At 41.6% G+C, this 25247-nt stretch overlaps 1 protein-coding gene across 2 annotated transcripts in view; it reads left to right on the plus strand.

Moving 5' to 3' along the window:
• Positions 1–15757, plus strand: part of VWC2L (von Willebrand factor C domain containing 2 like) — a 155870-nt gene extending 140113 nt beyond the window's left edge. For both annotated transcript variants that reach the window (XM_004262757.3, XM_033428167.2), the window contains one exon: positions 12430–15757. In XM_004262757.3, the coding sequence (XP_004262805.1) occupies positions 12430–12578 (149 nt within the window). In that variant the 3' untranslated portion in view covers positions 12579–15757. The remainder of the gene's footprint in view (positions 1–12429) is intronic.
• The last annotated feature ends 9490 nt before the right edge of the window (positions 15758–25247 follow it).

The following is a 25247-nucleotide window of genomic DNA, read 5'->3' on the forward strand; positions in this document are numbered from 1 at the left end:
CCCACATGCCGCAGAGCGGCTGGGTCCGTGAGCCATGGTCACTGAGCCTGCGCGTCCGGAGCCTGTGCTCCGCAACGGGAGAGGCCACAACAGTGAGAGGCCCGCGTACCGCAAAAAAAAAAAAAAAAAAGTAAATCTGATGATGGCATGGTTTCAATGGCCCTCTAGAAGCAATCCAAAACTCCAAATATAGTTTTTTTTAAATACTAAGAAATTGCTCATACTTATGTCTCTGCTTTTATCTTTGGTCCCCGCTTCCACCGGCTCTCTACTCTGCAGTACCTTAAATGCTTCCCTAAGAGCCAAGCTTTTGTTGCACTTAGGAGATGTTCACATGTAGCTCCTTTGACCCCTTCCTCTCATTATCATCTATCACCTCCTCAAGGCACCCTTCTCTGACTTCTAGACCAAATTAAATCCCCTTAATATGTTTACTATTTTTTACAAATTTTATCCCATTGTTATTTATATTCAGTATCTACTTTTGCCACAACCATACAGGAAGGAAATATACCCGCCTACTAAACGTTATATTTCTAGACTAGAAATATTCCTAGACTAGACTCAGTATACAGTTTGTGAACCATTTATTTTTACTAATCTTGTCCTCATTTCTGTGCCGCAGTTATTAGCCATCTACAGGCATTGTTAGATGAACATTAAAGAAAATGTCATTTTGTTTCTTAATTTACCCATGGCACGTCTAATAATTCATGACCATGAAAATCATGGAAATGTCAATAGGGCACCTTTGGTCATATGATCCACTAATGAAATAACCTGCTCATCACCTTTTTTTTTCTTTTTTTCGGTTGCAAGACATTTTGTGTCTTTGAACATAGAAAATGAAAATGGAAAGTTTTCTGTTTCATCTCCGTTATGAAGTATGCTGTGTGGATAGTGTGTGTGTGTGTGTGTGTGTGTGTGTGTTGGTACCCACTTTGTTGACAAGCATACCCCACGTCCCATGCCCCTCCCCCACAGTGAGGACGCTACTTCCATTCTAGTACGTTCACTCAAGCATTTTAAGAAAATGAAAATAGGTTTGCAATTTTTTCATCAATGAGGTAGGCAGTTTTAAAGATGATACTAAATTCGCTGTCAGAGATAGAAAGTTTGTTGCTTAAAGAAATTCTATCTTTTATATGAAAGTTAGATAAAACTGAGTACTACAATCTTTTCTAACCTGTTTCTATCCCAAAGATAAATATATATTTTTTTCTTTCCAGTGATAACCAACTTGGTTTTGGAAAGTGAGGTCATTAAAGCATCCAAAATGGTTTCAAATGCCAAGTTTCACACATGACTCTGATTCTCAAAGCTATCGTGTGGATAAAAATCACACTTATCAAAGAAACACAATAATGACAGCTCAGAGGCCGATGCTGAAACTTGAAAGTAATTGAAGCATTTAACCACCATTTTCTTGCTCAGAGTTTCTCCTCAGGAATGACCCACTGCTAAAAGCCTGTGTAGCATGCTGCATTCACTGCCATTGGGATAAGCTTAATCTATGTTGAGGCATCTTCTAAAACTCAGACTAACCACGCTATCTTCTACAGCTTTTATCCAAGCTCTGCCTTATCCTAAAGCAAATTTTAGCCTGCATGAAAATCACCTAGAATGTTTATTAGAACACAGAAACAGGGCTTCCCTGGTAGCACAGTGGTTGAGAGTCCAGCTGCCAATGCAGGGGACACGGGTTCGTGCCCCGGTCTGGGAAGATCCCACATGCCGCGGAGCAGCTGGGCCCGTGAGCCATGGCTGCTGAGCCTGCGCGTCCGGAGCCTGTGCTCCGCAATGGGAGAGGCCACAGCAGTGAGAGGCCCGCGTATCGCAAAAACAAAACAAACAAAAAAAAACACAGAAACACAGATCTTGGACCCCATACCCACAGTTTCTGATCAGGTGTCTGGTGGGGCTGGAGAATTTGCATTTCAAAGATATTCTCAGTGATACTACTGATCAAAGGCACGTGTTTTGAGAGTCCCTGTCTTAAAGTTATGCCCTTTTCCACAATACCTAGCATTCCTTCCTCCCAAATTATGTAAAAATTAGTTTCCTCTTGGCCATTCCTAATACCTCTTCATCCTTTTGTAATTCCTTAGGGCCAGTACTGTCCCATAGAAATATCACGTGAGACGTACACTGAGTTTTAAATTCTCTAAACTTAGTTTCAAATTTACGTAAATTTTCTAAAATTCAATTTTCTATATTAGCCACATTAGAAAGTAAAAAGATGAAATTAATTTTATTGATACATTTTATTTAACCCAATATATCCAAAATATTGTCACCCAGCACATACTTTATATAAAAAATATTAATGAGTGATTTAACTCCTTTTCTCTTACGTTCAAAGACTTACTAATTCCTTGAAGTCTGATGTCTGTTTTTGACATTTACAGAGCATCTCATTTTGGACTAGCCATATCTCAAGTGCTCTATAGGCATATATGGCTAGTGGCTGCTATCATGGACAGCAGTGCCATAGAACTTTAGAGTCAAGAAAACTGGGGCACTGAGGGCTCTTCATGGTCTGCCCACTTCTATGACTTTCACTACATTTTCTAAGTTTTAAGATGTACCTGATTGTCAGACACATTATCGATTTAACAGATTTTAAGGAAAAAAGAACAATTACAGCATTAAATGTACACATTGATTTTAAAATGCATGTCAGTCTAAAACTTCTCTTTATTTTTATACATAGAACCAAATATTTCATGATGCACTTGTTTTCCTCCTGCTACTTGTCCTATCCCCATCTCCTCCCCCAACAGCAATCCCTTCCTCCAGCAAGATAATCCTTGTTAACAACTTAGTATTTGTGCTTCTTTATTTTTCCTCCATCCTCATATAATTCTATACAAATGTACACACAGAAGTTTGTCTATATTTGTTTTATTAAAACAGGATATTATACCCACTTCTCTGCATAATTCTTTTCTTATTCAATAATAATTCATGAAAATCCCTGCAAGTCAGCTAGATGTTATAGTTCATTCTTTTTCATGGCTACAGAAGAGTCTATGAAGTGGAGTACCATAATTCATTCATTATTTCTGTTATTGCTGGACATTTACACATTATCCTTTTTTTAAGCACTAAGAAAATGCTATAAAAAAGCAGAAACCTTTAGATAGATAGGTAGATAAATTGATCAATCCATAGATAGCTATCATTGCCTACTCTCTCTTTAAATTAGCTTGCAGGGACTTCCCTGGTGGCGCAGTGGCTAAGAATCTGCCTGCCAACGCAGGGGACGTGGGTTCCATCCCTGGTCCAGGAAGACCCCACATGCCGTGGAGCAACAAAGCCCATGCACCACCACTACTGAGCCTGCACTCTAGAGCCCACGCACCACTACTACTGCGCCCATGTGCTGCAACTACTGAAGCTGGCGCACCTAGAGCCCGTGCTCCGCAACAAGAGAAGCCACCGCAATGAGAAGCCACGCACCACAACGAAGAGTAGCTCCCGCTCGCCGCAACTAGAGAAAGCCCACGCAGCAACGAAGACCCAACGCAGCCAAAAATAAATAAATAAATTTAACAAAAAAAATAAAAAATAGATAGATAAATAAATAAATTAGCTTGCAATCTCTTCGTTAGCCTTTACCTTAGACATTCTCCCACCATATCTGGGCTCTTTCTTTCCAATAAATGAAACCAGTTGTCTGTACCATCCAAGCAAATCATTTTAAATCAATTTCCTAATGAATTCTTCTACAGTCAACAACTGGTTCAGACTAATATATCTCCCCTTAACTCTCCCCAGGCATGCTCTCTATTCAGCTGTTCTCTTCAACTGTCTGGCTTCCTGGTAAATAGTAAACAAAGCTGGAGAAAATCCACACAGGAATGGATTTTTTTGTTGTACATCCACTCACTTTGCAAAAAATACTGGTTGACATTAACCATATTAATTTCTTCACTGATATTTTAAAATTAAAAAAAGAAATACAGACTAGGAATCAAAGGTCCTGTAATCCATAAGCTACCCAAAGTAGCACAGATGGTAACTCAAGCAGTAATAATAATGAGAATGATAAATAGCAACAACTAACATTTATTGTTAGTTCATGATAGGCATTGTTCTAAGTACTTTACATATGTTAATTCATTTGCTTCTTCAAAATCTCCGTAAGGTAAATACTCTTATTATTTTAATATTATTCCCACTTTATGGCTGAGGACTCTGAGATGATACCTCCAGGAAATGGCAGAAGGAGGACTGAAATGTAGACAGTATGACTCCAGAGTTCTATCCGCTCACCTCGAAATAAAGCGCCTCACCTGGGAAATAAGTAGTAAATCACCTCATCTCCTCTCTGTTTGAAACTCAGTGTCCTCAGCTGTAAAATGTGTAGAGTAATACCAGCTCTTCCTACCTTTAGGATTGCTGAGAAGAAACATGAAAAACACTGAAAGCTCTAACAAGGGGAGGTCATCTGGTTTAAGGTTGGAAAATTGGGCTGAGACTATTTCATCATCTGAAGCAAAAACTAACCAGATAGTGTTTTATACAACAGCAAACCAAGCCATTTTCTGACCACCCATATCCTTGTGAAGGTGAGACTGGACATACAGGGCCAGCTAATGCAGACTGTGAATGACGCCAGATTCTCACAGCTGCTGATTTGCCTGGAATTAGGAAAAAAGCAGCCAACCTTTACCTCTGTCGTGTAGCCTGACCGTGTCCTTCCTCTCTCTTCTCCAGTCTTCGGACTTTGCTTAATAGAAGCACCATGCTATAAATCTTACATACTTAAGGGCCAAAAAACTCTCCAGAGCCCGCACACTGAAATTTGTGTGGGAGTTCAGCAGTACTGAATTTTCAAATAAAATGATTAACAGGCACCTCTAGGGCAGCCTCTGAGAAAACGATCCTTCCTGACTTGCCACCTTAATCCGAGGAAGCTTTTTGTTCTCAGGCTTAATAAAACAGTTGGAAAGTAACGTAGGGATGAGGGTCTAGAAGCAGGTAGAGAGCAGCACCCCATTCTCCAGGCTCCCATCAGCAACCTGAATCTCATCTCTGCTCTCTGTCCAGGCCTAACTAGGCCACTGGAATGTGCTACTGGGGAGGTTTCAGTCACTTCGTTCAATTTTCACTGCAAGCAGCTCTCATTACTTGTTGCTAGAAACATTTTCTCCAAGATTTTAAGAGTCGGAAATGGGTTCACCTGATCAGAAGCCTACTTGCTTTTTGGTAGCACAATAACATCTGTCAGACTTCCTGAAGCAGAGAATTAAAATCGGTTAAAAGGAGGAACATGATCCAATCCAATTCAATCCCAGACTCACGCCTACAAGCCTCCTATTTGCTGAAACAATGATTTAGATGCCCTGCCGAATAAATATAGGCTGTTTATAGCCGAACACAATAGGAATCTGCCTCATTTATGCAGCAGGAAGATCGTTTACAGCCAATTTCTAAAAGACACCAAGCATCAATAATAAATTTTCAAATCAAGGCCAGAAATTGCAATACTCAAAAAAGGCCTGTCAGGCAATATGAAATTGTTGTCAGAAGGAGGGTTTTCAGGGACGCCATATACCAGTTTATAATCCAGAAGTGACTATAAAATGGTCATGGCCAGCCTGGCTTTCCAAGTCTCTGGGAAGGAGGAGGCTTGGCTGTAAAGGAGATCTGGGGCAACAAGAACAGGGCATCTCCTACTGAGAGATCTCAGTGCCAGCCTGGTGGCCTTTGGAGACGATCGCTAGAGCCACACTTTTTCTCAGCTAAATCTGCTTCTTGGGAGCAATTCCTGCTTTGCACTTACGGAGAAGAGGCTGAATGCTGCTGCTGGAGGGGCTCAATTTTCTGCCCCACAGGGATTGCGTAGCCAGACCTTCCCTTTACTTATACATGTGTGCATGCTCACACACACATACACACACACAGACTTAAACAGGAATTTAAACATCCTAACCTTTTCCCTCTAATCCATCCCATACCATCCCAGGTGCTATTAAAACTTGCAGGAAGGGCTTCCCTGGTGGCGCAGTGGTTGAGAGTCCGCCTGCCGATGCAGGGGACACGGGTTCGTGCCCCGGTCCGGGAAGATCCCACATGCCGCGGAGCGGCTGGGCCCGTGAGCCATGGCCGCTGAGCCTGTGCGTCTGGAGCCTGTGCTCCGCAACGGGAGAGGCCACAACAGTGAGAGGCCCGCGTACCGCAAAAAAAAAAAAAAAAAAAAAAAAAAACAAAAAACACCTTGCAGGAAATGAAAAGTAGCTCCTACTCACAGGAAGACTGACTTCTGGGATGGAGCCTAGAAAAATGGCTCTGCGTCGCAGCTCAATCACTTACTAGCTGTGACTCTGAGAAAGTCACTGATACTTCCGTGTCTCACTGTCTGACCTATAATACACAGGAAATAGTTCATGTGAGGAGGAAGTAAGGTCGTGGGTGAAAATTCTTAAAAAGAACTCCCAAGGTGTTCACTGAATTCATTGTTGCCAACTGGATCTGGATCTCATCTGAGCTTCCCACAAGAGCAAGCTGGGGAGTCAGGAACAGGAAAGGGTACCATTCTGGTACCATACTCCAAGGGTACCATTTAAGTGATAGGACACATAAAAAAGCCTCTCCTCGAGGAAAGTAATCAGAATAAGACGGTTGGTATTTAAGCTCTCCCATTATCTAGCTCTCTGCCTTTTATTAAGTCCCTTAATCTCTCTGAGCTTTACTTTCCTCAAGTATGCAATGGGATTCATGATGACACCTTACAGCATTACGGTGAATATGAAACAGGAAAACATATACGAACATGTTCTGTAAACTCTAACAAATGTTCCCACCCTGGGTCTACGCCCTCAACTACACTGTCTTGTTTATTTTCTTCATAGCTCAGAATGACTTGAAATGTCCTGTGTGTTTTTCTATTGTTTGTCTGATTCACCCCACTAGAATGTCAACTCCCCAAAGGCAGGAGCTCTGTCTTAACAGCTGTATCACTCATGCTTAGAGTGGTCTTTTTCTGAATATTTCTTACCTGATTGCTAGACAAGCACACTGGCAGTCAGCCCCAGAGAAAAAATTTTGAAGCACATGAAATCTTCCCTCATTGACCCCTCTGCCCATCCATCTTAGCATCTGAAATGCACAACTGCCTCCTTCCTGTGACTGGGGAATCCTCTATGTATGAAGCAAGTCTCTCTCTCCCTAGAGAAGCTGCAAATGCCAGGTACCCACGTCCCAGCCTCCCTTGCAGCTAGGGTGCAGGAATCTGACTGGGCTCTGTCCCCAGGCTCACCTGCTGCACACTTCCCACTGAAAGCTAGTGACTTCCAGAAGAACTACACAATCCTCATCGTGGCAAGACTCTGGTCAGGGAGCTGACTCTGCTGATGGCCCTCATAGCAGCATCCGGGGTCCTGGGTTGGGAATGTCGACGGGGCAGGCTGCTATATCTGCACCCAAGGTGTGTCTTCACTGGGTCATATCTGGGGCATGATGTCGGCCCTTGTTCCTGACTGTCTTCCCTCCAGGCATGGTTCGTTGGGCTATTCTGGATATCCTCTACATACAACTTTAATTAGTGCTTTTATGCTTCACTTGTCCAGGACTGGTGTTTGACTGATAGGATCCTCCAATTCCCCAAACAGCCCAGTATCTCCATCAGATTAAAAGTGACCCTGGTCCCCTAAGAGACTCCAGCTAAACTGTCTTCCTAGCAATTACCTGCTCCTCCCAACAACCCTTTGCCTTTTCCCAGATGAAATTGCACGTTTCCTGGTGCTTTTTCCCTTAGGACCTTACTTTCTATAAGGGGTAATCTGATCAGTTAATTCAAGCCGATGTGTTAATTTCTGATGCTAATTTAATATTACCCCAGCATTTTAGCAGATACTTTTAATGCCTCAGAGCAAAGGAGAGAGGAATCACACAGTGGCCAGGGCCTGTGAGGGTTCTACTCTTTGTCTGCAATCTCAAAGGTCCTACCTCCATTGAGACATCATGGACAGTCCAAAGATGGGTGCATTGTGGACTGATCACATGGCGACCCTGGTGCAGTTTACGGAATCAGTCTTTACTTCATGATTATCGACGTGCCTGCATATACACAGATGCTTATGTGCGCGCATACACACACACACACACACACACACACACACACACACACACGAACCCCTACCCAAATACTTCATTGGCTTCCCATTGCTTTTAGAATGAGGAGCAAAATCTTTAACATTCCCAGTAATGCCCTGTATCCTGAGCCCTAACCCAGTGACATAAATGATTATATCATTTGGCTCTCAGGTGGGGAGAGGGGCAGTTAAAATCCTGATCTGTAGCATTTGCTGATTTCAGTGGCATAAATACTTCCCAAATGTTACTTACAAGCTACCAAAATAATATCAACAAGGTTATAAAATTCCTGAATATTTAATAATGGCTCTTTCAAGCCAACAGGAGCCCCTAGCTCCAGAACACCACTGTTTTCCCAGTCACTTCTCAGTACACTCGTCATTTTAAACCCACTGGCTTTTCAACTTCCAACTTCCTCAATGGGTCAAATATTTCTATATTACTAGGGCTAGGCCTGATATATATGTCAGGCCAGATCTATAAGTTCAGAAAATAATTTTGCTTCCAATATATAACTAGCTGGTTCATACTATTTCATTCAGTTAAGCAAACACATACTGAGTTTTTAATATTTGCAAGACACAGTATTAGGCCTGGACCATGAGAAATAATAGATACTCCGTTCCTGTTTTCAAGGAACTGACGATTTCAGTCTACCTGACAGATGAGACCTCCTGCGTTCTGAAAGATCTCTGAGAGAGAAGGCCTCACCACACTCTTGGCAACTGCCACACTCAGTTCTCAGTTCGCTGAGTAATTTGTGTGGGAGCTTCTAATTCCTTGAGAATCAATGCATCTCCATTTCCTCTTATTCTGGGTGCCAGAAGCAAGAACATTTGGTCACCATTCTTCACATAATAAGCCTTCACTTCCTGAGAGTTACTGAGTTATACCTTTGTCTTCTCTTTCTAGATTAAATAATTCCAATCCCTTTAACCTTTTCCAGAGGTCCTATTTGCCAGCCTTCAGTTTAATCATTTTCACTGCACCCTCTGGAGTCTCTCCAAGTCTTCAGCATTAAAATTTGTTGCTTTTGCCATTGAGCTCACTCTTCTAAGCAACTTATTCTTTCATGTAAACCAAGACGAAAGGAAAGCAGCCCCCAAATAAAAGGAAGAGAGTAGACAGAAGGACAGATTTCCTACGTAAGGGATTCATGCAGGACACTCACACGCTGAAAGCAAATAGCATGTATTGTCAGCACTATTAAGCAAAAAGGGCCAAGACCAGAAGAATTTCTAAATAGTGCCAACCATTTTGCTTGACAATTATCTAAATTACTTTTAAGCAGATAAGGCTATTAGCAAGCTTGCTTTAGTTACACCTGAAGTTCTCAGACGGGTGCTTAGAAAATCATTGTTAATGAGATCAGACTGGAGTTTTTTATTCTGCACAATACCTCTGGCTGCCAAGTAGACTGTCCAGAGGTTACTATGTAATTTACAGGCAGCGCCTTTGACTGGTCAATCCTGGCAAAGTGCAAAGGATCTTTCATTTCATTCTGTCAGTCAATAGAAATTAATATTTCCTGAGCTGAGAGTGCAGGAATTCTAAATGAGTTTTAAGAAAGGATGTACAGAGGCTGATCAAATACATGCTGATCACTGTGTGGTACCAACATATGCCAAAAGGGGCAGATATGAAAAGCAGAGCTCTAGGAAAAACCCTCTTCAAGATAAGCATGATGACTTAGAGATCTCTTTTTACCAAGATCCCTCCCTGCCTTTTTCTCTTATTGTTCCACTGAGATGAACCTGCCCCCTGTGAGCCAGTAGTGTGCCATACACACACACACACACACACACACACACACACACACAAAGAGAGAAAAAGACAGAGAAAAGGAGCGGGGGGTGGGGAGAGGGGGAGAAAGAGGGAGACAGAGGAGAGAGTGTGTGTGAAGATTCTACTGACACATTTCCAAATGCTTTCAAGAAGCTGGGAAAACTCTTTCTGGGTAACATTCTACCTGTTCTGTTTCAGGGACTTCTTTGTTTTGGAGCCAGTGTTTAGAAAAAATAAATTATTTTCCCATCTGGAAAAGTTAAAAGTATACAACTAGGGTGAAAACAGTTGGTTGGATATGGAGAAGTGGAAAGAGAGAGACTATTGCTTTCTCTGGGCTAGTTCTGGGAAAACTGTAGTTAGCGTTCATCTAGTTCAATTTCTGAAGTTAGTATGGCTGTGGTCAGACCCTGTCTGGCTGAGACCCAGCGGGGCTGAGAGAGGTCTGTCAACAGCAGCCATGGGAGAAGCAGCTACGTTCTGAAAAAGATTCCTTGCCAAGTTCTCTAATAACAGGACACATTCATGATTTGGTGTGGAATTTTCTCAGGGAGGTGTAGACTCAAAGACAGTTCAGCCTATCAAACAATGACTTAAATGCTAAGACTTATGGAATTGATATAGTGATCCTTAAATAATCGGCAATTAAGATGGCCAAGAGCTTATAACCACAGCATCTTAAGGAGAAGCACCTCCTGGGCAAAAGAAGACAGTTCGCTAAGCCGTTTAATTTATCCGTGTGGACCCATTATATCCCTCCTATTCCTGCTGGCTCTTCATGCCCAGGCACACGCCCCAGGTGTCTGTCCACCTGAGTGAAGGAAAGGCATAGGTACGCAAACGCAGTTGGTAAATAAATGCACAGTTGAGCTCCGGGAGCTCTGAAACAATGGTGATTAAAGCTGTAGCATATTGAATAGTTGTGTGTTGAGAAATCAACATTGTAATGTAATAATTACCATTTTTAGAAAGGCAAGATTCCAATTATGAAGTGAACTACAAATCACCCCGATTTCATTTATTTCATGGTAAAGATAGTCTCGTAAATTGTTACCAAGTGGTAAGCAAATGAAAGTAGGGCACTGATATCAATGTATGTTGCCATGTTACTTTGTAGTGGTAATGGCAAGTGGCCAATAATGTTGGATGAATAAATCACTAGTAGACACAACTCAATGCTCCCTCTCTTTATCTAAATACGTATCTCAGAGACTTACACCAAGTCGTTTCTAAGAAACAGTAATTTGTATCACTCCGCTATAATCCACTGCACCTTGGGAAGCAATCTTTATCCCATTTAAATTTGAGAAATAATATCACCAATACCGAACATGCGCATTTCTACATTGGGAAGGTTAAAAGAAAACAAAAACCAAAGCGGGGAAAAGAAAAACAGAGAAAATAAAAGGAAAGTAAGGAAAAGGGGAGAAAGACAAGAAGTAAAAAACAGATCGGTGAATTTTAAAAAACATCTATCTTTAACGAACAAGTGACATTTTCAGTAAAGTTTTTCTGAATCTGAAAAAGTAAAATAAAATTCCTGCTGACTTTCAAAAGCCAAACCTTTGGGTCATTCTTTAAAAAAATAGATAACCAGCAGATTAAAGGAACTCCATTTACAAAAATCAAATGAATCTCTCACAAAGCTTGTTTGGGACATGAATAAATCATCTGGTCATGAATTATTCATTGTTATCAAGAAACAAGCCGGGATTCCAGGAACTGGGCTGAGGGAAGCGCTAAAACCAGGGAGTGAGTGAGTTCATTGTCTCAAACCCACCATGGGAAGGGAGAGGACAGGCCACAGGGTACTGACAAGTGATGCTGACCATGCTAGATGGTTTCAGGGGACACTCTGGCAGCATTTACACCCCAGAGCATAAAGCAAATAGAGTTTAATCCTTACCTTACTTTAGAAAATTGCATGTACTTAGTAACAGACCGTAAGACATTTTGAGCATTGGATCTTTTTTCTTTTGAATGCGCGACATACATGGGGAATATGAGCTGTATGCAAAAGACAGTAGGAGTTAAAAGTTTGCATTTAAGGGAGTTGACTAGAAAATTCCTTAAACATACACTGTTAAGAGTAGTCTGGGGCTTCCCTGGTGGCGCAGTGGTTAAGAGTCTACCTGCTCATGCAGGGAACACGGGTTCGAGCCCTGGTCTGAGAGGATCCCACATGGCGCGGAGCAACTGGGCCCGTGAGCCACAACTACGGAGCCTGCGCGTCTGGAGCCTGTGCTCCGCAGCAAGAGAGGCCACCATAGTGAGAGGCCCGCACACCGCGATGAAGAGTGGACCCCGCTTGCCGCAACTAGAGAAAGCCCTCACACAGAAACGAAGACGCAACACAGCAAAAATAAATAAATTAATTAATTAATAAACTCCTACCCCCAACATCTTCTTTAAAAAAAAAAAAGAGTAGTCTGACCTACTCGTTCATGGCTTTGGGGGTTATATTCTTTTTATTGGGGTCGGGAAGAAGGAAAGGGAGCCTCTCACACTTAATCAACTAATCAGCCTATGTATGTGTTCCAGGTCCAAACTGCTTTGCAGGAACTACGATCATTCCGGCTGGCATTGAAGTGAAAGTGGATGAATGTAACATCTGTCACTGTCACAACGGGGACTGGTGGAAGCCTGCTCAGTGTTCAAAACGCGAATGCCAAGGCAAGCAGACTGTGTAGAACAGATTCCCACCCGACGACGAGCTCTTAGGAGAGAATGCTATGCCTTCTACACTGCACATGTTTAAAACAAGAGAAAACAAACAAACTCCTGCCAGCTACAACAGGGTCACCAGCAAAACCTTTTAGGGTTGACAAAAGTGAACATTTTACTAAGAGGAAATTTCTCTTTCTTTCTTGCTATATAAAATATATATAGCATATAGCTATCAAAACTGCTTTTGTAATTATCCATGCTTGATGGTGACTTGACAACTGGATTTCTGGAACAAAAAGAAAGAAATAGCCTTGTACAGGTTTCTTCTCTGGTGACACCTCTGGCCTGCCAGCTCACCATCCACTGACTTTCTCCATTTTTACTCTTCTGTAAACCTGGCATTTTTCTCTTGGAGTGATTTATTTTTTCCTCTTTAGAGTCTAAGGGGCCAGATTTGACTGCACAGTAAGGTTTTGAGTTGTGTCAAATAAGCTTCAGTAAAGCAGTGTCAGGAGTGAGGACCCTCCTGATTAGGAATATGCAAAAGCACCCAAGCGATCACTCCCCTCGAGTGAATCTTGCCCTGCAGGGTCAGAAGAGAGAGGTGCACATAGCTGGACCCACTGCTGGGCTGGGTGCGGAACTGGAGCTCAGTGCACTATGCGGGGACTCACAATTTGATTCTTACAAACCACACATTTCATTCACAAAATTTTGAAACTGCCGATCAAAAACTAATATGTGAAGAATACCACGAGCATCACTAAAGAATCCAAAGGGAGACAGGTATTCAAAATTGCAGCATCAATCACCAGACTCTCTCATGATGCTGAATTGAAGTTCGGCTCATAATGAAACACACTACACCCACTCTGTCCCCTGGCACGATAAATACCAGAACCAGGGTGAGCAGCCCCACTGTGAATCTGAATCCTTCTGAACACTTCCGGCTTTTGAGTTCAGATTTGGCTGAAAGCCAGTCATACACACAGGCAGTTTTTCTGGTTCGGGACTGTGTTTGCCATGTTACAGTAACGACCGCTCAGCCCTCTGTCTAAAACATAAGATTCAGGACACTCTTTCCACCTCAAGTGCTGATTTAAAGATTAGGGTAGAGTGAGTCTTGCACAATACAATTCCATTTGTTGAACAGTTTTTAAAATGTATATATAGACACTGAACAATTAAAATGAACCTTTGAAGAGTCTCAAGGTTGCCCTGGTAATGCTGCTAGTATAGGAACAGAAAAAATAAAATACACAGGGTATCCGATGCCACCTCTATTCAAGTGCAAACTTAACAATTCTGAAACCACATGGCATAGCTAGTCACTTATTCCACTCTCCTGTCTTGAAAACCCTGGCACAGATCTGGTAGGGTCCTTGAGGAACCTTGAAGGTTGTCTTCATTACCAATGTTCTTTCCTTTTCTGCTCCCACTCTCACCTGGGCTTGGCCATAGCTCCAGCGGAGTTGCCGCATTCCTGTACAAGGTCTCTCAACCTCAGCGCTATTGACATTTGGGGCCAGACAATTAATTGTCATTGGGAGCTGTCCTGTGCATTTTTAGGATGTTTAGCAGCATTCTTGGCTTCTATCCACTAAATGCCAAGAGCAGTACCCTAACTGTAATAACAGAATGTCTCTGGACATTGCCAAATGTCCCCAGGCTGTGTGGAAGGGGGCAGAATTTCACCTGGTTGAGAACCATTGGTCTAGAATAATCAGTACAGAGTGGTTTTCTACCGGGAGGAGGGGAAGTACCAGGCAAGGTCTGGCTGAGGCTGTGGCTTTGGTGAGCCTCTGAGCCCTTGCGGACAGGCACGACCAGCAGCCCCCAGGGGACGGGTCAGTCTCCTCCAAAGGGAGTGACGCTTCATCACCACAGGTCCACCCTCAGGACACACATCTCTTTAGTCTCATCAACTGGGTTTTCCTTTAAAATCGTCAAGCCTCTCCTCCCTGGAAGCTCCTCCCGTCATCAAGAAAGAGCTGTCATTTCCAAAATTAATGTGTTGACGAGTTGGACCTGACACTTCTCACACACACTGTGCTCGTGTTCTGATACCAACAGTCAGGCTGGCGCCATCCGAGGGAGAACATCGAGCCGCCTTCCCTTAGAACACCAATTCGCAGCAAGGGTGGTGCTTTTCAGTTGCCACCCTGGATACATCCTAAAGACAGTCATGAATCATTCATGAACCGTTCTGCATGATTTATTCCCACACTTCACAGCAAAGGCACTCCACACTTCAGCTTGTTTCTAGACAGAGATGTATCATAGAGCTTTCTTTGCCCTGAGGTTGCCTACTGCCAGCCTCAAAAATCTTCACTCTTGGAAAGAAATAATAATAATAAATGACAGGAATAAGATTTGAAACCCAGAAAACATCATTAATAGGGCCATGTTTCATAGTACCCTATCTATTATTAAGGAGTTACTATGTCCTTTGTAGAAAACAGAAGGCGAGAGCCACTGGGAAGCCAGGGTACAGAAATTTTGCATCAAAGGCTGGGCACAGTGAGAGTCACAACAAGAATTTTCGAGAATGAAGTACACTACCCATCAAGAAACTCTCTTCAGAGAGTTTGCAGAATGAAGGCTGCCCAGCGGCCTCTGTTACCAGCCAGAGAGAGGGATTATTTTATTGTTGTCCTTGGATTTTTTTTTTTTTTCCCTCTCAGAGTCTCACTACAAGCTGTTTCCTTTAAGACTTTGTAGCACTGACATTTTTCCCCCTTTAGGGAGAGATGAACCTATACTGTGACAGAATTTCTCATAAACTGATAAACACTTTACAACTTCCTTCTACCCAGTCATTGAGAAATCCTTTCCAAACTCTGAACAACACAGTTCTGGTTTCATCTGTTGTTGTTGTTGTTGTTTTTCTTTTGAAAGCTTTGTCTGCAGCTACCCCATCACCACTACCCTCTTACATCTCCTCCGCCTTTGGTTCTTGGCTTTAACTACAGCTCTGTTTAAATAAAGGATCAACATCCTGATTGACAGCTGATGCCTGTTAAAAAATGATTCAGTTTCTAAAATCTTTGAAAAATGGTGTGCCTGAAAACTAGTGAGAGAAAAAAAAAAAACACTAAACACTCAACTGTAAAAAGGGGATTCTAGCTACAATATTTGATGTGTAAAAGAATATATTATTAAAAAACTATTTTGTTAAATATAAAGTGTGTTAACCAGCAAACACGGTTTGTGGTATATTTTCCTTCCTGAATTGCTCCCTTCTCCCTACTCTTCATTTAATGACTAATTCTAAGTGACTTCTATCATCTGAAAATACGTGTGTTGTTAGAGCTATGTTCAGTTAGAATTAGGCATCAGCTTCAGCGTTTGTCTGAGTACATTTTCATTTTTCCTAAGAGAAGGCAAGGCTGATTTAGGGATCAGAGAGGAACTCAAACCAGCAGTGAGAGGGTTAGGGATAGGAAAAATATTTCCCTGACCCAGATCCATGCACACTACTAACGATAATCTGTAATTTTTGAGGGCTTACTCTGTGGCAGGCCCTGTGCTGTGCACTGAACCTTTTCTATTCAAGCCACACAGCACAGCTACGAGGCAGGGACTCTTATCATCTCTGCTTTGCTGTTGAGGAAACCAGAATACGAAGAGGTTAAATGCTTTGCCCAAGGTCACAGGATCTTAATGGGCAAAGCAGAAATTTTTTACTGTAGAAGTTTTCAATCATACAAAAATTGAGAAGATTGTATAAGGAACCTCCATTTACCCATTGCCAAGATGCAACAGTTCTCAAGGTTCTGCATGATACTTCATCTATTGTTTTCCCTTGAATATTTTAAAGCAAATATCAGGCATATCATTTCATCCCTACATCATCAAAGAGAGTAATCATCTCTTTGAAAAAAGGGCTGAAACTAACATACCATTGTAAAGCAATTATACTCCAATAAAGATGTTAAAATGAAAAAAAATAATAAATAAATATTATTTCTAAAAAAAAAAAGAAAAAAGGGATAGTTTTTACCAAACCTAACAAAATTAATAATTTCTTAATATCATCAATATCCAGTTTACATTCAAATTTCTTAGATTTTTCTAAACTACAGGGGAGGAGGGGTGTTTGCATGATCCAAAGCAAACCATCTGTAACACTGCATTTGGTCGTTATGCCTCCTAAGTCCACAGTAGGGATGTGAACCCCGCCAACAGACAGCTGTGAACTCTGACAGACTCCTGGGTCTGTTGTTGTTACCAGAAGGTTGTGTTGGGGAAAATCACTCTTTTAAAGTCCATGTTAAACTCCTCCCTAGACTCTAAGCAGGGCAAGCAGTAGGCAAGAGGCTTTCTACTAATATCGGCAACAAAGCCCTTGACCGAGAACCATTTCCAATGACCAGCACCCAGAGGACGCCACCTTTTATACGTGTGTAAGCTTTCCTTATGGAGTAAGTGCAAACTGTTATTCTCCTTCTCCTTGAGACAAACATACTGCCTAACAGAGTAAAGCTGAACAATACTTTATAAATTGTCATCATCTACTGCATCGTTGGAGGAAGAAAGAAAAAGCCAACCACTAAGAAAACATCAGCTTGGCATCCCCCGTACACGGATACACGCTCCCAGCTCCACCAACATTTTCTTAAAACAAGATTAGACTATCGTGCTTTTCAGTTTCCCATCCATCCAACTCTCTTTCCCTATGCCCCTTGCCAAGGATTGTTTACAGTTCATTTCTGATTCAACTTTCATGGAAGAGCACTTCAAAGCATAGGAGAGAAAGCTATGAACTGAGACAGTCCCGGGTTTGTTGTTATTTCAGGGTTTATATTGGTAATACTACTCTTTTAAAGAAAGGTACCTTCATGGTTTTGAAGGACAAATGCTACCTCTGAGTTGGCAACCTTACCTATACTTTCTTACCCTGTTTACAAGGGATTTATACCTCCAACTGGGGGGATAGTCTTATCAGTGAGCCTCAAACTGTACTGTCTGGTATGAACACCTGATTCGCCCTGATCAACCTTATAGACCCAGAAGGCATATTGTTCTTTTGATGAGCTAGTGCCTTAGTGCCTCTCACAGAATAAGAGTTAAATACATTGAGTTAAAGGAACTTCTTGAATTTTAAGGATTCAAAATTTGTTTCATATGCCAAACATTTTCAGCTGTGGTAATGACTTAATGGTTTTCTCTTTAAATTTGAAGACCTTGAACTCATAGTTCTTTGAAGCCCAAACTCCAATGTAATTTATCCCAGTGCTTACCTTACTCCCTGGCTTTGAGTAGGGGCCCTTTTTAAAAAGCTGTACTTTTAAAATTAATTTTCAGTTTTAAAGCCTTTCAAATGCATAGTTATGTGAGGTGGGGGAGGAATTCGGATATAAAGTTCAGCTCTTCAGCTACCACGTCTTGAGCCCCTTCTGTGCATCAGATTCTATATTGGCTATTTTACAAGAGAAAATGACTTACATTCATCAGCTCAACCATTCTGATAACTATCATGAAATCATGAACTAGCATTCCCATTTTGCAGACTGGAACAGTGAGATTCAGAGAAGTTCAGTCATTTTCACAGGCTCGCCCAATTTTATATCAGGGCTCTAAGTATTAAACCGAACGTTACCCATAAAACAGCTTAGAATAGAGCCTGGCACATAAGAAGAGTCTATTATGTGTCTGCCATCATTATGAGGTTATGGTATGATAAGAGATATCTCATGGATAAGGTAACCCTAGGTTTGGATCATGAAGCTTGAGTAAAAGACGGGCAGGAATTTGGGGTTTGCTATTGGCATATTTAAAAATAAATAGTATCTTTGGAGTGTGACAAGCAGTCAGGTGTGATTTGAGGGTGAAGTTGAAGATGGTGGGACATGGTGAAAGATGTGTCCAGGAAGGAAACCTAGTTGTCAGGTGATGGAAAATCATGCTCAGAAAACTGGACTTGGTTTTTCTTGATACTGTGGATTAATTAACATCAAAAAGAGGGTGACATGGCCACATGTAAGTCTTAGGATAACAATTCTGACAGCAGAGTGAAGGACGGGATGGGGTCTAGTGAGAGAGAGGTGGGGACACTAAGGAGAAGCAATTACAAGAGTCCAGGAAGGAATAATGAGGATCTGATCTGGTAGTGGTGACACTCGAACAGACTGGTTGGGACAACAAGACTTCATGGAGGAACAAATGGGATTCAAGAATTAAAGTAGCCCCCATTTCTAGTTCAGGTGATTAGAAGGATATTGATGCTAATAACCACCACCAGAAGCATGGAGCTCATGCTTTCTTTGGGGGTGGCACATACCCCACTTTAGACTTTATGCTGAAGATGCTGATAATACCAAGGTATTTAGGATTAACCTCAGATACGCTTGCCTACAGGGCAGCCCACTCTGTTTCTATTTGCCAATGCCTTTTTCATCCTGGTTTGAATAATTGCAATTTGAAGGGCCAAAGTCCTCCACTGGTCATACATGTTTTCATAGTATTGTTAAAATGGAAGTCAAAGGTTGGCATCAAAAGAACAGAATTCTTTACTAATTTGTGGTAAATATTAATCTCACACCATGGTGAAATCATTTCTTTTGCATCGTATGATACAAACTGCTTATAAATTTCCAACAGCTCTCTCTGTTCATGCCCCTTCAGAATATAAATGTCAGTTTTATTTTTACATTATCATTCACCAGGGTTTTGGAAATTCAAAAAGAAAGAATTTTTTCAACCACCCACTGTGGCCTTCTCTTTTTTTTCTTTCAGAACATACAGGACTAGGTGACAAGTTAGGTCCTGGGAGAGCCTTTTGATCTGAGATTTCCAAGGATATCCACCCTGTTCCCATTCCATTTTTCTTGGCCTTTGTTTGTTTTTTGGTTTCATTCACTTTTTAATTAATCACAACATTGGGTCAGCTAGACCCATTAACTGCATTTCTCATTTAGACCTTTCAGAGATGCAGTTGCAGATGCAATTTAATTTGTTGACCCATGATCAATAGCAATTAATAACATCTCTTTAATCTTGTTGAAAGGTCTGTCTCTGGCTCCCAGTAGCCACCATCTCAAGGGAAAGGTAGGCACACTCACAGGTTATTTAGCTTCTAGGCAATAGCTGCCCTCACCCACCTACTCTTCTCATGGCTTAGTGGCCATTTCAGAAGTCACTGTTCTCTAGGGCCCTTTCAATGATCACAGAAAAGTTTATCCAGACTCTCTTATCTGATTCCTCCGCTGCAAATTCATTATGCAAACAAACTCTGAGAAAAAGACTCTAAAGTCATTTTTTAATTCAGAAAAATAGATTTGACTTTTTCAAGTGCATTATGTTAATAAAGTAAATGCTCAAGTTTCCTGGCTCTTCTCCATGTTGCCTTGTGTAACCCAATCACTGCATCCAGACTTTTCCCCTTTGATTTGTCATATTCAATGAAGTTTATTCAATTATTCAATAAATAATGTTCCAGCTAGGAAACTAGGCACTGGGGGTTAAAACTAAATGAGGCAGGGCTTCCCTGGTGGTTCAGTGGTTAAGAATCCGCCTGCCAATACAGGGGACACGGGTTCGAGCCCTGGTCCGGGAAGATCCCACATGCCGCGGGGCAACTAAGCTCATGCGCCACAACTACTGAGCCTGCGTTCTAGAGCCCGTGAGCCACAACTACTAAGCCCGCGTGCCACAACTACTGAAGCCCACGCGCCTAGAGCCCATGCCCCACAACAAGAGAAGCCACCGCAATGAGAAGCCCACGCACCACAACGAAGAGTAGCCCCCGCTCACCGCAACTAGAGAAAGCCTGAGCGCAGCAACGAAGACCCAATGCAGCCAAAAATAAATAAATAAGTAAATAATTAATTTAAAAAAACTAAATGAGGCATTTTTTTTCCTGCTCTCAAGGAGTTTACAGTTTGGTGGGGCAAATTAGCTAGGCAAGTCCACAATGACAGAGAGGGGCGTGCTGTGCTCCAAGTATGAACAGGTATACTGGTAATATTTGCACAAGACAAGGCATCATCCCAGGCCTGCGGGAAGGCTTCCTGGGAGATGGATTGTGCAATAAGTTTTAAAAGAGGAAAAGACTAAAGAATGAGGAAGTATCCAATGTCCTTGTGTAGTACTGATATATAAGGTGAACTTCCCACTGGTACAGCTCAGACCATGTAACTGCCCCCCCGCTGCTAATAATGAAATCCATCCAAATCAGTAAATATGTGCCTGTCACTAAACCAAGGACTTTGAGCAAATAAATAAACGTCACCTTCCTACTGTGAAGGAATCACTTACTTATCTTGGTGCCATCTGTCCTTTGCTCTATAGTCAGCTTACTGACCAGTGGAATTCATTGTCCTTTACCCAACTGGGATACCAGGTATACTGCCTTTTATCAAAACTTGTCCTTGCATCTCAGTAGGAATTTGAGGAATGCCATTCTTCCATCGTATTTACATTTTTGGCTTCATCTATTGACTTGTCCTACCTGGTACCAGGCTCAGCTGTGGAACAGAAGACTGCGGCTCCTATTGAAGCATCAGAAAGCAAGCAGGAGACATACTGGTGAGCAAGGAGCCCTTCCCAAATGTTCAGAAATGACAATCTAAGGATGACCGCGTACTCTATAAGCTCATAAGACTAGCCTTGAAACCAACTGTCAATAAGTTTTCTGGGTTAAAATTTTACAAAGAGATAATTAAAAAGATGCTAGGCAACATCTTATAGAGAAGATTTGCGGCTACTAGATATATAAATAGAAGGCATAGGATTTCTAAACTGCAAGTAGAAAATGTCTAAGGTGCATATGTGTTATTTGTATCCACGTGTTAATAGTAGAGTACTGTATATCGATAGAAGTGTAAAAAGCTATAGACATTACAGTGGACTGATGGCTGTGTCATTAAGATCACATACTTGCTATGTCTCCATAAAGCTAGAACATTCTCCCACTTTTGTGCCTAACAATTGCAGGCTTGTTTAGCCTACAGTAATTCTTATCCCACCGTTGCCTTGCTGTGAAGCATTTCATTAGTTCTGCTTGTTCATAGATTTAATTTTCCATCCCTAATCATTTGTGTCTCATGTGGTACATTGATTTCAGAGGGAGGTTGAACACGAGCAAAGGAGAGTTGCAGAGGGGAATGAAAATCAAGTTGCGTGGAACCTAAAATCATTGCAGTGACAATGAGATATACATATAAAAGAGAAAAGTTTCTTATTAAATGTGTAAAATATTAACATAAACATATAGTTGGGTTTTTGTTTAATTGCTTTTTTGTGTTTTTGTTTGTTTTTGTTTTGCAACTAGGCAGTCATTTTTTCTGCTCAAGAGGACATATCTTCCATTTATCTGCTCTGTTTACTATCTCTTGTGGTCCTGCAAGGCATTACTGCTATAAGATGAACAGAGAAGGACTCCCCTGAGTATCCAGATATGCAGGGGATACCTGCGTGCGGTCAGAGGAGAATGTTCTCCAAGCTGCCTCACTTGTTTACATAAAGCATGCTCCTATCCTGTTGGCTGGGCTGGAAGCCACTTTGGGTTCTCCAGAGAACTCAGCAATGATCCAGGAGGTTCTCACCACTCAGTTGCCCGTTTCTCAGCCTGACAAGTATTCTGACCTCAGGAATGTTGACTTTAATTGCCTGAGTTTGCTTGAGATACCCATTGGTATCTTCCAGCTCATGAGTGACTGAACAGCTCTATGCAGGCCACTTTGGATATAAACAGTAGAGGGAGAAGCCCCAGCATCAGTCATGAATGAGAGCAGAGACAGCAGTGTTTCATTCCCCACTCCCTTTCTTCCAGCATGTGCTTTTTATCAGCAGCCAGACCACTGGCTACCCAGCCTCCAGAGTCAGCAGCCTATAATAGCTTTATTAAGAGATTCTGACTGGGTCTTTTTTAAAAAAACAAACAAACCTTTAGCTATCCTCCAATGAGCGGGGATAGCTAGGGTCACAGTAGCAAAGTTGTGAAATGATTCATCCAAAAAGCATAAAGTAACTTTAAAAACAAAGAGGGAATGCACAGAATTATATTTCATAACACCAATGTGGCGTGCAATGATACATTCCTTCTTTGCACTTGTGGAAGTAAAACCAGAATGTACATCTGTAATCACATATTCCATCCCACTGATTTGCTCTTACAGATAATGGAAGGTCAGTCATCCAACTCACATGCCTATTGAAATGATGTCAACTCAGAAAAATATTCTTTGTTTACCATAAAATCTATATTTCAGGGCTTCCCTGGTGGCGCAGTGGTTGAGAGTTCGCCTGCCGATGCAGGGGACACGGGTTCGTGCCCCGGTCCGGGAGGATCCCACATGCCGCGGAGCGGCTGGGTCCGTGAGCCATGGCTTCTGAGCCTGCGCGTCCGGAGCCTGTGCTCCACGACGGGAGAGGCCACAACAGTGAGAGGCCCGCGTACCGCAAAAAAAAAAAAAAAAAAAAATCTATATTTCAGGACATATAAATCCACTGTATAGACTGGGTATGTAGCAACCATACAGTCTTCTTTAGCTGCCTTCTGGAGAAATAAAAGGGCATGTTGGAAACGCATCACGCATGTGGTAAAATACAACCTAGAAACATGTTCTTTCACCCTCAGCTCTGACACACAATGAGATACAGATTTTTTAAACTGTTTGCTTCGTTTGAGCAATCGCATCTTTAGCATCGTCGGACTTGGGGTTGAATTAAATAATCTAGTCCAAAATAATTTTCTTTGAGAACTGATTTATGGCTACTGAGCTGAACCAAAGAAACTGGATCTTTGTAAAGGCCCACTTAATGGCTCTGTAGATATCGCCAGAACTACGTTTGCAAGGCCAAATGCTTTCTTCCTTTGTATAAATGATTCATTGTAAGTGAACATCTTTTAAGCCTCTCCCAGACTTCCTCTATACATACATACAAGCACACATATGATACTTATGACACGGGATAGACAGGGTGTATCACTAGCACCCCAGAAGTCCCCGTGTGCCCCCTTCCAATCAACGCCCTCACCACCACCAAGGATAACCCCCACCAAGGATGGTGAATCTCCAAACAGCACAACTCACTTTGGCCTGTTTTGAAACTCAATAGAATCAGACAATATGTATTTTTTGAACCTGGCTACTTTCATTCCACATCTTGTTTGTGAAATCCATCCATATTATTACATTCCTTTATTTTCTTTATGAAAAGGAGATTTGATTTCATTGCCAGAGCTACATCCCTTGAGTTACTAGGAGAAATGTAATCATTAATATTAAAAAAAAACTAAAATCTCACCCAGAGATCAGAGATGGGGGAAAAAACTCTTATAAACTTACTTTTTGCTTCTTTTTCTATGGATTTAATAATATACATTAATTTACGAATGTACTGGACTCCTACATAGGGAGCCGCTTCAAAGCAGAAATAAATGTTAAAAAGCACCAGCAGTCAAGGTCAGTTTCTATTTTTAAAGATGAGGGCTTGTCCTTCATTGTAATATTTCATCACTTCTAACCGAATTTGTCATTTATCACCACCTCCCTTCATTCATCAGTAAAGTCTTACGCTGGCTTAGAAAGTGAGCTCAGAAAGGTTAGCTCTGAAATAGAGAAGGAAGAAGCAGCATGACATCCAAGCTGGGGTCACTGGAGACTAGAGACAGTGTCAAATATCTCCCAAGGGGGACAACTCATCCTAGCAGGAACTGTGTGTTCTGTAATCTTGGCCTGGCACACCTGGACCCACCCTACACCCCCCTCCTTCTCTTTTCCAGCCCTCAGTTCTCAGTGTAAAGGGCACTAGCCTCTCACCCTGATTGGACCAGGTCCCCAGGATGTTCTTCCCTAGCCCTCTGGACTTCTCTTTTTGGAATATTTATGACCCCATAAGTAACATTTTTTAGCTGTCCATTCCACCAGACTATAAGTTGATGAGGCATCTAGCAGTGTCCTGGCACATAGCAGATATTCATCTAGTATTTTTTGAATGGGTGAATTAAGAAAGGGACAAAATTAAATGTTTCAGAAGTCCTCAAGATATAAAATCCATTTTATCCCTAAACTTTATGATTTGTTTCCTTCTTCTTGGTGTTCTCATGTCAGGAGAAATATGTAAGTCTCTCTATAAACAAACAAACCAGAAACTCTTGAGTGTCAAATAAATCTACTTCTTTCTAAACACAAAATGTTTCCTCATTTCCAGGAATGTGTGCATTATAGGTTCCTTAAATTAGGGGTCCAGCTGCTCAGCATTTTGGTGCCAAAACCCACCAAATGAATGGAAAATCAGGAGAGCGAACACATTTGCTTAAAAACCATCTCAGACAAGTGGATCCATGGACAGTATTAAATGACATCTTTAAAAAAAAAACTTGTAATGCACATACCCCTCCTCAAAGCTAGTGGATCCATTCAGGATGAAGTATTTGGCAAAGAGAGGAGACAGTTTAAAGTGCTGTGTGTTTTTATGTTAACCTCCTGTTTCGTCAGAGAAATTAGACTTTTTGATTTCTTCTTTCAAGACTCTTAGACTGTGAGGAAATTGACTAAAATGACCAAGAGAGCATGTTAATACAAAGTGCTTTCTTCAAAAGTGATTCAGATGGTCACATGATGGGTTCAGTTTTTACAGTTATAGATAATCAACAGAACCAAGTGACAGTCTGATTTGGCAGGTACAATAAAGTTAAAACAATTTTAATTCTGACTTTTTTTAGGGGTGGGTTCTAGGAATTC

Source organism: Orcinus orca, chromosome 7, assembly GCF_937001465.1.
Source record: "Orcinus orca chromosome 7, mOrcOrc1.1, whole genome shotgun sequence".
In the NCBI taxonomy this organism is placed as follows: Eukaryota; Metazoa; Chordata; class Mammalia; order Artiodactyla; family Delphinidae; genus Orcinus; species Orcinus orca.